General features: G+C 40.8%; 2 protein-coding genes across 4 annotated transcripts; both read right to left on the bottom strand.

Moving 5' to 3' along the window:
* Positions 1 to 10,495: 10,495 nt before the first annotated feature.
* Positions 10,496 to 12,481, bottom strand: LOC103444778 (uncharacterized). 2 transcript variants are annotated; one of them, XM_029089276.2, is made up of 5 exons: positions 12,315 to 12,481; positions 11,459 to 11,565; positions 11,286 to 11,324; positions 10,995 to 11,137; positions 10,496 to 10,827 (listed from the first exon to the last, which is right to left on the bottom strand). In XM_029089276.2, the coding sequence occupies exons 1-5, from the start codon at positions 12,470 to 12,472 to the stop codon at positions 10,687 to 10,689; spliced, it is 588 nt and encodes a 195-aa protein (XP_028945109.1). In that variant the 5' UTR covers positions 12,473 to 12,481; the 3' UTR covers positions 10,496 to 10,686. The 2 variants fall into 2 exon arrangements, with proteins under 2 accessions (XP_028945109.1, XP_028945110.1); XM_029089277.2 differs by having other exon boundaries at positions 11,459 to 11,594; positions 12,315 to 12,452.
* Positions 12,482 to 14,224: 1,743 nt separating this feature from the next.
* Positions 14,225 to 15,861, bottom strand: LOC103449191 (uncharacterized). 2 transcript variants are annotated; one of them, XM_008388481.4, is made up of 5 exons: positions 15,741 to 15,861; positions 15,188 to 15,300; positions 15,015 to 15,053; positions 14,724 to 14,866; positions 14,225 to 14,556 (listed from the first exon to the last, which is right to left on the bottom strand). In XM_008388481.4, the coding sequence occupies exons 2-5, from the start codon at positions 15,264 to 15,266 to the stop codon at positions 14,416 to 14,418; spliced, it is 402 nt and encodes a 133-aa protein (XP_008386703.3). In that variant the 5' UTR covers positions 15,267 to 15,300; positions 15,741 to 15,861; the 3' UTR covers positions 14,225 to 14,415. The 2 variants fall into 2 exon arrangements, with proteins under 2 accessions (XP_008386703.3, XP_070664225.1); XM_070808124.1 differs by having other exon boundaries at positions 15,188 to 15,329; positions 15,741 to 15,823.
* Positions 15,862 to 16,292: the final 431 nt, after the last annotated feature.

The following is a 16,292-nucleotide window of genomic DNA, read 5'->3' as shown; positions in this document are numbered from 1 at the left end:
ATAGCAACAATCAACCCGATGATCCTCGAGATGACTCTTTCACCCAGCAAGCCCAACCTGCTGAAGAGTTGGAGAAGGTACCTATCTCAAGAGATTATCCAGATCGCATGGTGAAGATTGGCACCACATTGTCACCACCCCTTCGGTTAGCATTGATATCTTTTTTGAAAGAGAACACTGAAGTCTTCGCCTGGTCATACGAGGACATGCCAGGCATCTCTCCCGATGTCATCTGTCATCGTTTGAGTATTGACCCCAAGATCAAGCCGGTGAGACAGAAGCGAAGATCTTATGACGATGAACGATACGAGGCAATGAAAGCAGAAGTTGAAAAACTCAAAGGCATAGGCTTTGTCCGCGAAGTCAATTACCCGACATGGGTAGCAAATGTGGTCCTTGTTAAGAAAAATCCGACCAAAGAAAGTCTTTTGCTTCAAAAGGTCTTGTGGAGAATGTGTGTTGACTACACCGACCTAAACAAAGGGTGTCCGAAAGATAGCTTCCCTCTTCCTCTTATTGACAGACTTATAGACTCTACGGCCGGGTGTGAACTCCTGAGCTTCATGGATGCTTACTCAGGATACAACCAAATCCTCATGAACCCTTCGGATCAAGAACACACAGCCTTCACTACCGACAGAGGACTATACTGCTACAAAGTCATGCCTTTCGGCCTAAAGAATGCAGGAGCGACTTATCAGAGACTAGTCAACTCAATGTTCGCCGAGCAGATTGGGAAGAGCATGGAAGTTTACGTTGATGATATGTTAGTCAAGAGCAAACATGCTGACCAACACATCACCAACCTATATGAAACTTTCACTATTTTGAAGAGGTATCGAATGAGGTTAAACCCCAACAAATGTGCATTCGGCGTAGGCTCTGGCAAATTCTTAGGTTTCATGATTAGCCAACGAGGCATTGAAGCTAATCCCGAGAAGATCAAAGCAATCCTCGACATGAAGGAACCGGTAACTTCAAAGGACATCCAGAGCCTTACTGGCAAGGTGGCAGCCTTAACCAGGTTCATTTCTAAGGCCACAGACAAATGTGCTCCCTTTTTTAAAGCACTTAAGGGAAGTAGGAAGTACATTACATGGACTGATGAATGTGCCGAGGCATTCAAAAACCTCAAGGAGTACATGAGTAAAGCCCCTCTACTCTCCAAGCCCGAGGTAGGAGACATTCTCATTATCTACCTATCGGTATCAGCTTTAGCCGTAAGTTCCGTTCTCATTCGAAAGGATGGGAATATTGAGCGACCTGTCTACTACGCTAGCAAAGCCTTACAAGATGCGGAGACACGGTACTCTAACATTGAGAAATTGGCTCTGGCATTGGTCATGTCTGCTCGAAAACTCCGCCCTTACTTCCAAGCGCACTCCATCATCGTGCTTACCAATTATCCTCTTCGACAGATACTCCAAAGTCCTGACACTTCAGGGCGAATGATCAAATGGGCAATAGCGTTGGGTGAGTTTGACATCTCCTACCAACCAAAGCCAGCTGAGAAGGGCCAAGCAGTGGCAGACTTCATTGCCGACTTCACATATCCGGTTGACATTGCTTCTACACCTGAAGCAGTGGCTTCATTACCCCCGGAAGCTCAGAAGATAGAACCAACAACCCCAGCATGGAGTCTGTATGTTGATGGCTCATCCAACCAACAGGGCTGTGGAGCGGGACTAGTCTTGACTACACCCGACAAAGTAGCAATGGAGTATGCTCTTCGTTTCAAATTCAAGGCATCAAATAATGAGGCCGAGTATGAAGCCCTTCTAGCAGGATTACGTTTGGCCAAACACCTCGGGGTTAAACAAATTGATATTTTTAGTGACTCCCAATTGGTGGTCAACCAGGTTACCAACAACTTTGATGCTAAGGACAGCTCCATGGCAGCATATCTTGCGCAAACACAACTTTTGCTCAAGCACTTCCACTACCAGATCACCCAAGTTCCTCGAGCGGCAAACAGTCATGCAGACGCCCTGGCTCACCTCGCCTCGGCTGTGGAAGACAAGATTGGAAGAAAAATTCATGTCGAACTGTTGGCAACACCAAGCACCATGGCCGCAGAAGTATGCAACTTACAACAGGGGGATAGTTGGATCACCCCGATCTATAATTTCCTTGCTCATGGCACCCTCCCACATGATAAAGTCCAGGCTAAGCAAATTCGATACAAATCTACCCGCTACCTGATCATCAATGATCAACTCTATAAGCGAGGTTTTAGCCTGCCATACTTAAGGTGTCTTACGCCTGCCGAGGCGGAAATCGTCCTTCGGGAAATACATGAGGGAGTCTGTGGAGATCATGCTGGATCTCGGTCCCTAGCACACAAGACTTTTCGCCAAGGATATTACTGGCCAACACTCCACCAGGATGCCATCAAAGTATCCCACTCATGTGACAAATGTCAACGATATGCGGCTATTCCTCATTCCCCTCCAGAGCCTCTTACTCCTATGATCAGCCCTTGGCCCTTCGCCCAGTGGGGACTTGATTTGATCGGCCCAATGCCGGCAGGGAAGGGCAAAGTCTGTTACGCAGTCGTTGCAGTGGACTACTTCACAAAGTGGGCCGAAGTAGAACCCTTGGCAACCATTACTGAGGCAAAGATAGAAGACTTCGTGTGGAAGAACATCCTTTGTAGATTCGGCATTCCCAATGCGATAGTCACTGACAATGGGCGACAGTTTGACAACAAGAGGTTCAGGTTGTTCTGCTCTAAGTTCAACATCAACTTATGCTTTGCCTCTCCAGCTCATCCCCAGTCTAATGGACAAGTTGAGGCCATCAACAAAATAATCAAGCGCACTTTGAAAACCAGCTTGGACAAAGCTAAAGGCTGTTGGCCAGAATTTGTACCCCAAGTTCTTTGGTCATATCGCACTTCATATCGGACTTCAACAGGAGAAACTCCATTCTCACTTGCCTTTGGCACAGAGGCGGTTGTCCCTGTTGAGCTCGAGCAAGCAACATTCCGAGTCCAGAACTACATTCAAAGTGAAAATGACAAACAACTCACCCTCAACTTGGATTTAGTCGAGGAACACAGAAACCAAGCTCACTTGAGGAATGTCGCCTACAAGCAGCGCATCTCCAACTATTATGACTCTAGGGTCAAGCCTCGTTCTTTCAAAATAGGAGACTGGGTCTTAAAGAAAAGATTACTCTGCGACAGAGTCCCGAGTGAAGGCACACTTAGTCCAAACTGGGATGGACCGTATGAAGTCATTGGCATCAGTCGCCCTGGCTCTTACACACTTAGAAGCTCCGATGGCAAGACCCTTGGCCATCCATGGAACGCTGATCACTTGAAGTACTACTACAAATAGACTCACGATGTACAAGTGTTGAGCTATAGCCGTTCGGCATCCTATGTAATGAAGGCCATTTGGCAATGAATTCAATAAAGAGGTAATTTAGCCAACTCAGCCCTCACTCTTTTACATTCATAGCAAGCGATGCCGGAACCCTTCTCAATCAGAAAGCAATCCGTCTTCCACAGTCACTACAAAACAAGCAAATGAAGACCGTGTCAAGCGCCAAAAAAAAAAAAAAAAAAAAAAAAAAAAAAAAAAACAGCTTCATCCAAAAAGCTTCACCCGAAAAGCTTCACCTCCAAAGCTTCACCCACAAAGCTTCACCTAAAAAAGCTTCACCTAGAAAGCTCCCTCTACATACTTTCACCATCAAAGCTTCACCATCAAAGCTTCACCTAGAAAGCTTCATCTACAAAGCTTCATCTACAAAGCTTCACCATCAAAGCTTCACCTAGAAAGCTTCAACACCAAAGCTTCACCTACAAAGCTTCAACACAAAACCTTGCTCCAAATAAACAAATTTTGTTCACAAAACCCAAGATGCCCTTGAACTTGTACAAAAACACTTGGGTAAACATAAACATTTTTTGTTTTACACCCACAAGGGCCCAAAATTTTCCTTCTTATTTATTCACTTATATATGTTCCCAAACATATTATAATAGATCCAACAACAAGCCAAAGTCCCAAGTTTCATAATGGACAAAAGTACAAGCAATTCATCAATAATGAAGGTGCTACAAAAATTGGAATCTGCCCCAAAATAGAAATCCAACCCAAGAGACTTTTTCTCTCTCTCCCTCTTCCGCCTCCTTTCATCTATCAAATTTCTGCAACCTCTGCTCTTCTCCAATGGAGCTGAATTTTAGACACCCTATAGTTCTTGAGCATATGAACAATTTTCAAGAAGGAACCATTTCTGTTTGAGCGACGGAAATTACAGTGTTGAAGCTCCAAACATGATAGTCGGCTTCTTGCAGATTTCGAAGCTGTTGTGATGTTTCGAAGATCTGGAAATATTTAACCGTTAGTTCATCCTGAATTTTTGATATGTTATGAAAGAGGCGATGAGGAACAACTTCAATGAAGAAAGCATACCGATCTGAACAAGAGAAAATGGAGTTTCGAAGCTCACAACAAATCTGACGGGTTGACAGACAAATAATAACCAGTCATTCATCATACCTGAATTTCTTGAGTTATACAGCTCCGAGGGATCTCAAATTTGGATATGTTGTAGTTCACAAGCTGAGGAAAAACTTCAATGAAGAAAGCATACCGATCTGAACAAGAGAAAATGGAGTTTCGAAACTCACAACAAATCTAACGGGTTGACAGAAAAATAATAACCAGTCATTCATCATACCTGAGTTTCTTGAGTTATACAGCTCCGAGGGATCTCAAATTTGGATATGTTGTAGTTCACAAGCTGAGGAACAACTTCAATGAAGAAAGCATACCGATCTGAACAAGAGAAAATGGAGTTTCGAAGCTCACAACAAATCTGACGGGTTGACAGAAAAATAATAACCAGTCATTCATCATACCTGAGTTTCTTGAGTTATACAGCTCCGAGGGATCTCAAATTTGGATATGTTGTATTTCATAAGCTGAGGAACAACTTCAATGAAGAAAGCATGCTGATCTGAGCAAGAGAAAATAGAGTTTCAAAGCTCACAACAAATCTGACGGGTTGACAGACAAATGATAAACAGTCACTCATCATACCTGGATTTCTGGAGTTGTACTGCTCCGATGGCTCTCCAATTTGGATATGTTGTAGTTAAGGAATTAACGAACAACTTTCATGAAGACAACTTTGTGATTCGACCTACAGATGATGGTGTTATGTTGAAAAACAATTCCGGTTGTTAGGGGAAATGAAAAACAATTCCACCAAAGAAACATCATTATGATGTTTCATCATTATGGTGTTTTCATCATTATGATGCTTTCATCATTGTGATGCTTCCATCATTGTGATGCTTCCATTATGATGTTAATGCACCAACGGTTACACCTTCTGCAATTCCACTTATTCGGGCCTAGCAACCTTCATCAACAAAATCTATGAAGAAAACGTCCGGGGCTACCACTTAGAAAACAAAAGAATGAAGTTTTGGTACTTACGACATGGACTATTAGCAAGACACCTCATTCGTCAACTCCCTCGACTAGAGACTTGGGGGACTCCCACCATATGCTACTACGCCTTGGTACTCAAAAGTTCGTGACTACTCAGTGACTTGGATTTTTCAAGTCTCCAACCGAGAAGTTTTCCTCACTCGGGAAATTAAGGGAACACTACCTCAAACTACATGCTTCACTCACAAAGCTTCAACAATACAGGTTTCAACAAAAGCAAAAATTCAAAGAACTTTATGAAGAAGGCTTTGGTGTATTTAACACAATATGTTGAAATGAAGCAAAGCTTATTTATTAATATTTTCGATAAGCCACAAATATGTACATATACATGAGTCAAAATAAACAAACAAAAGGGAGCCTTCACAAAGGTTGCTTAGGGGAAGTCTCAGCAGTCGGTAGAGCCCCAGAAAGAGAAAGCACCGGAGGGTGGTTATCCGGAGCCTCAGTACTTGACAAAACCCCAGAAGGAGGAGGCATTGGAGGTTCATCATTTGAAGCTTCATTACCAGGTACAGCCCCAGAGGACGAAGGCAATAAATGCCTTTGGAACAAACCCACAAACCGCTGATGATCAAGTAAAACCTTACCATCAGATTCCTTCATCTGGTCAAGCTTCCTCTTCATGTTTGTAGCATAGTCATGGGCGAGCCGGTGCAACTGCTTATTCTCATGCTTGAGCCCTCTAATCTCCTGTTTGAGACTCATCACTTCAGCAGCCAATGATTCAACTTGGCGGGTTCTAGCAAATAGGCGTTGGGCCATATTAGACACAGAACCTGCACACTGAACACTAAGAGCCAGAGAGTCCTTAACAGCCAACTCATCAGACCGTTTGGAAAGTAGTCTGTTATCTTTGGGAGTGAGAAGGTTCCTGGCCACCACTGCAGCGGTCATATCATTCTTCATCACAGAATCCCCAACGGTAAGAGGACCAGTAGGGGATATGAAGGATGGGCGCCATATGTTGTCTGGAGAAGGCGTGGCTGTCTCTTCTCCAAGGTTCAAGTCAAAACGACGGTCGGAGGGTCCAGACATTTTCAAATGTGTTGAAGAAGGAAGAGGTCAGACAAATCAAGATCTTAGAAGTGCAAGAAATGAGCTTCTACTGGTAGAGATTCAAGTGTGCTGTGGAACTTAATGCCAGCCTCTATAAAAATCTGCACTCGACGGAGCTTCAGAAATCGAAGAGGCGTTTGCTTTCTCAAAAGCTGGGCCGCTCAGAGACCACGAGGGCCGATCTCAGAAATCGAAGAGGCGAATGCTTTCTCAAAAGCTGGGCTGCTCAGAGACCACGAGGGCCGATCTCAGAAATCGAAGAAGCACCTGCTTTTGCAGCCTCGTCAGCACCTGTCACATGCACAATCAGCTTTGCGAAAATTACGGGCAATCTGTCGAAGATTTCTGGTGAAGTAGAAAGCACGTGAATCTTACTGATCAATCACCGCTCTCCATATGCACCATCAACTCCTCGGGTACCACATATAACTTTGTCAAAGATCTCTGACAAAGTTTAGGCACGAGAATTTCGAAGTGCCAGCTACCCTACTATTACCCATAAGGGTAAAGGAACAGCACCACTGCTTGACAACTGGAAAGTCCCTATGTGTGTCGACCTCCGTGTTTTGTGGCAAGACAGGTTGGCAAGAACGACCAACCTTTACTCACATTCGAGAAAAGACTCCCAACATAATTACTTTCTCAAAAACCGGAGTAGCACCGCTTTCCGAATCTCGAGAGTCAGATCCTCGACGGGATTGCTTGTTCGAAAACCGAAGAGGCACAACTCTCAGAACTTCGAGAGCCAGATTTCCTTAGATAAAGCTTGTCTGTAATCTCCACACGTAATATCAGCTTTCCAGATACCACATACCACTTTTTCAAAGTGCTCTGACAAAATTAAAACACGTGAAGCTGGCAGCTCCCACTACATTGCTGTGACCAAGAAGGGTAAAGGAATAGCATTACTACTTGTTATTGGGAAATCCCTATATACATTGACCTCCCTCCTCAACGGACAGGCAAACCTGCAAAAATGCTCAACCCTTTCTCACATTCGAAAAGGCACCCTCAACATAACCTCTCGAAATACTCAGCTTTATTTCCCCCCGATAATACCTCAGCAAATAAGCCACACCAAGAACAAGAGTATCTCATATCATCAGGGTCGAAAGCAAGAGTATCCCATATCATGCTTTCTCCCTGTCTTTGTCTTTGTCCTTGTCCACACCTGCAGGACAAGGAGAAAGAGAGCAGTCAGTCGGAACCTGAAATCAAACCTCCAATTTGGAACTGACTGCTTGGAGCCTTTGCCTGGTCGCTTACTTAGCATTGCTCTCGAGTACTCATCCTCAACTGCTGTCAAGGTCACGAATTCCACCGGCAAATACCTCATGACAGTTGATCAGATATTGGCTCTTTACACTGAAGCTGCCAAGCGTGCATGAGTCACTATGAAGGAATGTTCTGAATGACCATTTAAATGCAAAGGTTGCACACCACTTCTGCCATGCAAAAGATTGAAGCAGAAGGTTCAACGGTGGGCTGAAACAGATCACTACAGCACGACACCTTTCCATACCACATTCATTATTCCGTCAACAGCAATAGTATCCCATATCATCAAGGTCGAACGTACTCTAGATTTGATGGACTTGTTTTGACCCTCAAATTTTTGAGTCGGCCTTATACTCTGAAGGGCACCAGAAAACCCTCCAGCACAGTTCAAGAATAAGCCTGTGGAAAGTTACTTCTTCAAAAGCAAAAGTATCTCATATCATCTCTTATCCATTTGCTTCTCCTTATCCTGGCAGTTGAATGAGAGACAAGGAGAATGAGAACAATCAACCGGAAGCCGAAGTCAAACCTCTGCTCCTGGGTTGCTTACTTGGAAGTTTGACTGCTTACCTTGTCTGTCACCTCTTTCGGCAGATCTCCTAGCTCGGCGACTTGGGGGACTCCTACTATAGGGTTTGTATCGCACTTGACCAAGCCCGAAACTACAAGTAAGCTTCAAGTGAAATTGATACATTACCTTGTGCGTCAACATCAGCTAAATACACCATTCCCGGATGGAGGAAAGGTACTTCCAGAGAAGGGCAGATGAAGATCAGACCACACTTCGGTACTTAGAAGTTTCGTGATTACTCAAGGGATTGGATCTTGCAAGTCCCCAACCGAGGAGTTTCCCTCACTCGGGAACTTAGGGGAGCACTGTTTGTACCATACTTGACCAATCCCGAAACTACCGAGCACCGGCCAACGCTATACTGTCAAGGACCCAGAAGAGTTCCCCTCCGACCAGGAGGCCAATCACTACTCGACACGTGTCAAGATTAGAAGCCAATCAGAGCGCAGCACGTGTCGACATCAAGAACCAATCACAACATGACACATGTCAATGTGACAAAGCTACAAGTTTTTCTATAAATAGGGGTCATTCCCCCACAATATTGCCTAATGCCATTTTGTGTTAAATCATTCACAAGAACTCACTAAATTGAGAGCTTGATCCTTTGTACTTGTGTAAGCCCTTCACTACTAATAAGAACTCCTCTACTCCGTGGACGTAGCCAATCTGGGTGAACCACGTACATCCTGTGTTTGCTTCTCTGTCTCTATTCATTTACGTACTTATCCTCACTAGTGACCGAAGCAACCAAGCGAAGGTCACAAAACCTGACACTTTCTGTTGTACCAAAGTCTTCGCTGATTTTGTGCATCAACAAACTGCACTGCTTATCATATAAGAACATAATCATATAAATCAGAGTAGTAGAAATTCAAAATATATCTCAAAAATGGAATGTTTGCTTTGAACAGGGATACAGTGAATCCCAACTTGCAAATGTAATAATATCTTCAACCGGTAAATTTCATAATTTGAACTGTTTAATCTCGCAACATTTATTTGAAGATCATCCATGCAAAAAATTTATTCGAATGAGGAATCATGTAGTCATCCAAATATATGAATAAATCAACGATGTAGGTACCAAATATCATATTCATGATAAACTGTTAATTTGTTTTGATACATTTAGATGACTTACGGTTTACTTTGCCTCGGATGTAATTAAGGTTTACTTTGCCGTTGTTGCATCTGTAATTAAGCTTTAATGATTTATTAGATAATCCAAAAGACACATGATTTACAGGCGCTTGTTGCTCCAAACCAAATTGTTGTGAGATAGATGCACATGTAACTTAGCTGTTTTAAAGGAAATAATTTCACAAAAAGTTAAACAAGAAAGAAAAAGGAAGTTCCTGAAGTTAGAACTTTGTAGAACTTGGTAAAACTTTGCCTTAAAAGCTTGCAACAATTTGTCAGGCTTAGACCTGTAAATGGGTCGGGTTTATTAGGTTTGGGTTGAGTTCAATCCGACCCGTTAAGTTAACGGGTCACCTGAACCCGACCCGTTAAGTTAACAGATCATCCGTTTCACCCGTTAACAATTATTATTATTATTTTTTTTTCATAGAGTTTATTTTTTGTTGTTAAGACTTTACTAAAATTACTAAAACATCATCAACTAACGGATGCTAACGTGTTGACCCAAAGTGACCCGTTATTTAACGGGTTCACCTGTTAACGACCTGACATGTTAAGCATTCACCTAAATATTAATATTAACGAGTCGGGTCGGGTTAACGGATCGGGTCCAAAATGCCAGGTCTAGTTAGGCTCCAAACTTTGAATAGGAGTGGATTCCAGCTGCAAATTCAGTTGGCTCAATTGTTCATCATACACCCCTCTTTTCCTTCTCAACGCCATTATCCATTAGTGAGCCAAATGTCTGTACGACCACCCAAAAATGGCTCATAAATAAACAACCAAGGCCAAATGCCTGTTTTCCTTAAAGCAAAAAGTTGAGATTTTTACCAAAGTTGATTTTGCGCAGGTAATGCATTCTTCTCCTAATGCTCATTGTTTCATAAATATATATGATAATACTCAAGAAATGAAATACGACTTGAAGAATAAATGATATTTTCAAGTTAAATTATAGGAGACTTAAAAATGAGGAATAGCTGATATCATATCATATGAGTAAAATTCATAGATAGCACCCAACATAACCTTAATCCAAAGCAAATTGGTCCTATAGGAAATCCTTTTTGCATGTGGATTTACTACTTTTATAAACAAAGCTAACTACACGCACTAGTCGGCACCAAGGTCCAAAATCACACATTTATTCTTCATCTTTATTCAATCCTGAGCCGAACTAGCGCAAGTCGAATCATTCTTGGACGAACCATTCTCAACATCCACCTCAATGCCACACTGTGTCCATAGGCTACCTCGGAAAAGCTTAAACCCCGGGTCATCAGGCCCGCCAAAAAGGCTTAGCTGCCATTAAAAGAGAGAGATAGATGCAACACTTGTCAATATTTATGTAGAAACAGATGATCTAGCATCTGTTTTCCGTTCCAAAGATTGACAAGACCAACACAAGAAGCAGAACAGGATAGCACATAGACTTTTTTTTTTTTTTTCAATCGAGCAACTGAAAGTACCTCAACAACCGCCCGAAGCAACCACTGGCATTGGTCATCAGAAATGCCACGACCAATTGCACTTGGACGAAAATTTGAATGATAAAAGACCGTAGAACCTCCGTTTGGATATCTCACCGCAACCTCGTCACAGGCACTAGGACCTAACTCATAGAAATATTACATGTTATTAGCTAGTTACAATAATTACGTGTTAGATAGCGAGAAAATTATTATTATTCTAGGCATTGAAGCCCCAACAAGCACAAGCAGCGTACAAAACTAAATTACAAGGGCGCCGTTTATACTTACTCCTTTTGCCAGATAAAGCAGAGTAAGTGGATTGGGGTACTGCAAATTAAGAAGAAAAAGCATAAATGACTATAAAAAAAAAAGATTGAAAGGCTGTTTCATTCTAATCAAACAAATCATCTCACAGATTGACATATTATTTAAACAATCGAAATACCAGCGTAATTACTCACCAGTGGAAATGGAACTCGAACATGAACCCCTACGTGGACCCCAACGTGAACGGGAAGTATAATAACGAGCCATAATTTTGGTTCGAGAATTCGACAAGCCGTCCCAACTAAAAGTTTACAAATTAAAGTTTAGTTCCTGCGAGATAAGACAAAGGCTTACATACTGAAACAAAACGAGAATATAAATGGAAACAGAAAACTGTTCCAAACGATTCAATCCCGCGACAAAGACATGACATAATTAGATGCTAACCCTTACAGAATTAGATGCTAACCCTTAAATCTCAAAACTGATCGCAAGGACCGGCAATTACAATAGATATCAAACTCGCATCGCATGCTAACAATTTTAGTTAAAAACAATTTGGGGTACTCGGCGTGATCATGAAACTACTGGTGTAGGATTCCAGATATATCCCAAAACGTGTATGGCAAGAAAACCATAGCCCGCGGCTCAATTGGATTACTATGGAGTCCAAACTGATGAACGAAAGCTAACTTTAAGCGAGCATAAGACACAACAAGCTGCATCATCCAAAGTGAATACAAAAAATCGATCTTACTGAGGCTGAATTTAAATTGTCCACGCCCAATAATAAATCTTGTTATCCCATAAAGTATGAAACATACGAACGGTAAAAAATAAAAATAAAAACAACCCCAAATTAGGGTTCTGGGAATATATTTTTAAAATCCCCTGCCTCTGTGTATTTGTGAATTACATGTTAAATTCCCTAACCAACGGGTAAGCATTGAGATATTGAGATCCAAAGCAAACAGAAAGAAAAAATTTAGAAAAAAAAATCATAAAAATTAAAACAAACAAAGTAAGAGGTTGAATTTTGAATTTTCATACCCGCAGAGAAAGAATGTGCAAGGCTTCAGCTTTTGGAGTTTTCCGCGGACATTGAACACAAACCCTAAAGTGAAAGGGGAAAAGGTGTGGCCTCGGATTTTAAAGATAGTAGACTTTGTTTCATGGGCCAAGCGGGCCGGGCCGGTATCCATATCCATAAAATATTATAAATTTTTCATTTTAAATTCTAACAGTTACGAGGAGATAATTAGGCCATATCGCATATCACAAATAATCGTTTTTTGTAACAAGGATATTATCTACATTAAAGGCATGTGTGAGTGGGTTAAGTCTCCCACTCGGTTAATCATAATAGGCTAAACTGTTAATTTGCCTCTGAACTATCACTTGGCTTTCGATAGAAGCATGTGCACAACATGTGAGAATAGTTCGGTCGCTTCATTCTTTAAAATAATTGAAAACTTTAGATTTTTAAAATATAAACATATGCAAATATGTGTGATTCTATAGCTTTTGTGTCTGAAGGTCTAGCGAAGTAACGTTTTTTGTCCACAAAAGAGAGTCACGTGGTATACACGTGATAAGAGTTAACGTTATTTTGGATGAAATCTATGAAAAATTAACGGTAGGGGGGAAATAGGCAAAAAAAAATAAGTTCAAGTCCTTAATTTTCCAATTAAAAAGTTCAGGAAGGAAATCGAAAGTCAAGTGATAGTTTAGGGGGCAAATTGGCAATTTAGCCTTAAAAGTTTCATCCTTTTAAAATTTATTATGGATAAGTGAACACATAGGTTCAAGCTCTCCTTTAGTGAGTACAAATGAATGATTTAGTACAAATGACATTAGGAAATATTGTGAGAGAATGATCTCTATTTATAGAAGAGAGTTTCTAGTTTCATTCTGACATCGACACGTGTCGTGTTATGATTGGCTTCTGATGTTGACACGTGTCGTGCTATGATTGGCTTCTGATATCGACACGTGTCGCGCTGTGATTGGCCTCCTGGTTGGAGGGAAACTCTTCTGGGTCTTTGATGGTATAACGTTGACCGATGCTCAGTAGTTTCGGGATTGGTCAAGTATGGTACAAACAGAATGAAATTTCGGTTTACATGTGTGAAAATTCACTTAATTGTGTGGTCGGTAACGGATCATATGCATTTTAATCTTGTTTTGTCTAGTTGGTACCTCATGCCAAAAGTTACACTGCATAATCAATCACTGGACATGTATGGTAACACTTGTACACTTCATGTTTCGTTTTAAACTTCCTGCTTACTGGTTCGTTATTCATGAATTAGTAAATGAATGTCGATAGATATTAGCTAGCTTGGTTTGTAGTATGTGTTTTGAAAATATAGTGACATTTCATACAATGTAAGTTCAACAGAGGTTTATCTCAGATTAATATTGGAAACTTGCTTTTACCTCTATTCCATGTCATCGGTTGTAGTTTATTTACGAGTTTCATATGCTTCTACTTCCATTGTAGCAAAGCTTTCTATGCAGGTTTGTGTTCATTCTTAATTCACTAGTTTTTTTATTTTTCATATGTATTCCAGTGAGATTTACATAAGAGCACCTTTACATTTTATTGCCAGGTCTAGTCAGGCTCCAAACTTTGAATAGGAGTGGATTCCAGCTGCAAATTCAGTTGGCTCAATTGCTCATCATACACCCCTCTTTTCCTTCTCAACGCCATTATCCATTAGCGAGCCAAATGTGTGTACGACCACCCAAAAATGGCTCATAAATAAACAACCAAGGCCAAATGCCTGTTTTCCTTAAAGCAAAAAGTTGAGATTTTTACCAAAGTTGATTTTGCGCAGGTAATGCATTCTTCTCCTAATGCTCATTGTTTCATAAATATATATGATAATACTCAAGAAATGAAATACGACTTGAAGAATAAATGATATTTTCAAGTTAAATTATAGGAGACTTAAAAATGAGGAATAGCTGATATCAGATCATATGAGTAAACTTCATAGATAGCTCCCAACATAACCTTAATCCAAAGCAAATTGGTCCTATAGTAAATCCTTTTTGCATGTGGATTTACTACTTTTATAAACAAAGCTAACTACACGCACTAGTCGGCACCAAGGTCCAAAATCACACATTTATTCTTCATCTTTATTCAATCCTGAGCCGAACTAGCGCAAGTCGAATCATTCTTGGACGAACCATTCTCAACATCCACCTCAATGCCACACTCTTTCCATAGGGAACCTCGGAAAAGGTTAAACTCCGGGTCATCAGGCCCGCCAAAAAGGCTTAGCTGCCATTAAAAGAGAGAGATAGATGCAACACTTGTCAATATTTATGTAGAAACAGATGATCTAGCATCTGTTTTCCATTCCAAAGATTGACAAGACCAACACAAGAAGCAGAACAAGATAGCACATAGACTTTTTTTTTTTTTTTCAATCGAGCAACTGAAAGTACCTCAACAACCGCCCGAAGCAACCACTGGCATTGGTCATCAGAAATGCCACGACCAATTGCACTTGGACGAAAATTTGAATGATAAAAGACCGTAGAACCTCCATTTGGATATCTCACCGCAACCTCGTCACAGGCACTAGGACCTAACTCATAGAAATATTACATGTTATTAGCTAGTTACAATAATTACGTGTTAGATAGCGAGAAAATTATTATTATTCTAGGCATTGAAGCCCCAACAAGCACAAGCAGCGTACAAAACTAAATTACAAGGGCGCCGTTTATACTTACTCCTTTTGCCAGATAAAGCAGAGTAAGTGGATTGGGGTACTGCAAATTAAGAAGAAAAAGCATAAATGACTATAAAAAAAAAAGATTGAAAGGCTGTTTCATTCTAATCAAACAAATCATCTCACAGATTGACATATTATTTAAACAATCGAAATACCAGCGTAATTACTCACCAGTGGAAATGGAACTCGAACATGAACCCCGACGTGGACCCCAACGTGAACGGGAAGTATAATAACCAAAACGAGCCATAATTCTGGTTCGAGAATTCCACAAGTCGTCCCAACTAAAAGTTTACAAATTAAAGTTTAGTTCCTACGAGATAAGACAAAGGCTTACATACTGAAACAAAACGAGAATATAAATGGAAACAGAAAACTGTTCCAAACGATTCAATCCCGCCACAAAGACATGACAGAATTAGATGGTCAAAACTGATCGCAAGGACCGACAATTACAATAGATATCAAACTCGTATCGCATGCTAACAATTTTAGTTAAAAACAATTTGGGGTACTCGGCGTGATCATCAAACTACTGGTGTAGGATTCCAGATATATCCCAAAACGTGTATGACAAGAAAATCATAGCCCTCGACTCAGTTGGATTACTATGGAGTCCAAACTGATGAACGAAAGATAACTTTAAGCGAGCATAAGACACAACAAGTTGCATAATCCAAAGTAAATACAAAAGATCGATCTCACTGAGGCTGAAATTAAATACCCGCAGAGAGAGAATGAGAGAGGCTTCAGCTTTGGAGTTTTCCGCGGAGTTTGAACACAAACCCTAAAGTGAAAGGGGAAAAGGTGTGGCCTCGGATTTTAAAGATAGTAGACTTTGTTTCATGGGCCCGCTAAATTTTTCAGTTTAAATTCTAACTACGAAATTTACGGGGGGATAATTAGGCCATATAGCATAGCACTCCTTTTTTTGTAACAATATGTGTGAGTGGGTTAAGTCTCACACTCGATTATACATTTTACTATGTTATTAGTATTTGATTGTGTTAATTATAGTTTAAATGTAGGACATGTAACTTCCTCTTGAACAAAAAGTAATCAAACGGACGAATTTTAAAGTGATTCTAATTAAAGGGTGTTTGCAAGTCTTTCAACTTGTTCGTGTGAAAGTTTTTATGCCAAGCGGTTAATTTATGTAGAATAAATAAAGGATAGCACGCAAAACTACCAAAGTAATGTTTCGGGCTTATTTGACATTGGCGTTCAAGATGGCATTTTATGGAGATACGTCCTTATGAAAATATATTTAGGTGAC

This window comes from Malus domestica, chromosome 11 (assembly GCF_042453785.1).
Source record: "Malus domestica chromosome 11, GDT2T_hap1".
In the NCBI taxonomy this organism is placed as follows: domain Eukaryota; kingdom Viridiplantae; phylum Streptophyta; class Magnoliopsida; order Rosales; family Rosaceae; genus Malus; species Malus domestica.
Note: the sequence above shows the minus strand (reverse complement) of the source record. Positions and strands in the feature narration are given on the sequence as shown.

Bases quoted from the DNA above. Each gene is read 5' to 3' on its own strand.
- LOC103444778 (XM_029089276.2), bottom strand. From the start codon at position 12,472: ATGGATATGGATACCGGCCCGGCCCGCTTGGCCCATGAAACAAAGTCT. The intron at 11,566-12,314 runs GTATGAAAATTC...GTAAACTTTTAG, and splicing joins TGCACATTCTTTCTCTGCGG to TTGGGACGGCTTGTCGAATT. The intron at 11,325-11,458 runs GTGAGTAATTAC...CTTAATTTGCAG, and splicing joins TTCGAGTTCCATTTCCACTG to TACCCCAATCCACTTACTCT.
- LOC103449191 (XM_008388481.4), bottom strand. From the start codon at position 15,266: ATGGCTCGTTTTGGTTATTATACTTCCCGTTCACGTTGGGGTCCACGT. The intron at 15,054-15,187 runs GTGAGTAATTAC...CTTAATTTGCAG, and splicing joins TTCGAGTTCCATTTCCACTG to TACCCCAATCCACTTACTCT. The intron at 14,867-15,014 runs GTAAGTATAAAC...TCTATGAGTTAG, and splicing joins TGCTTTATCTGGCAAAAGGA to GTCCTAGTGCCTGTGACGAG.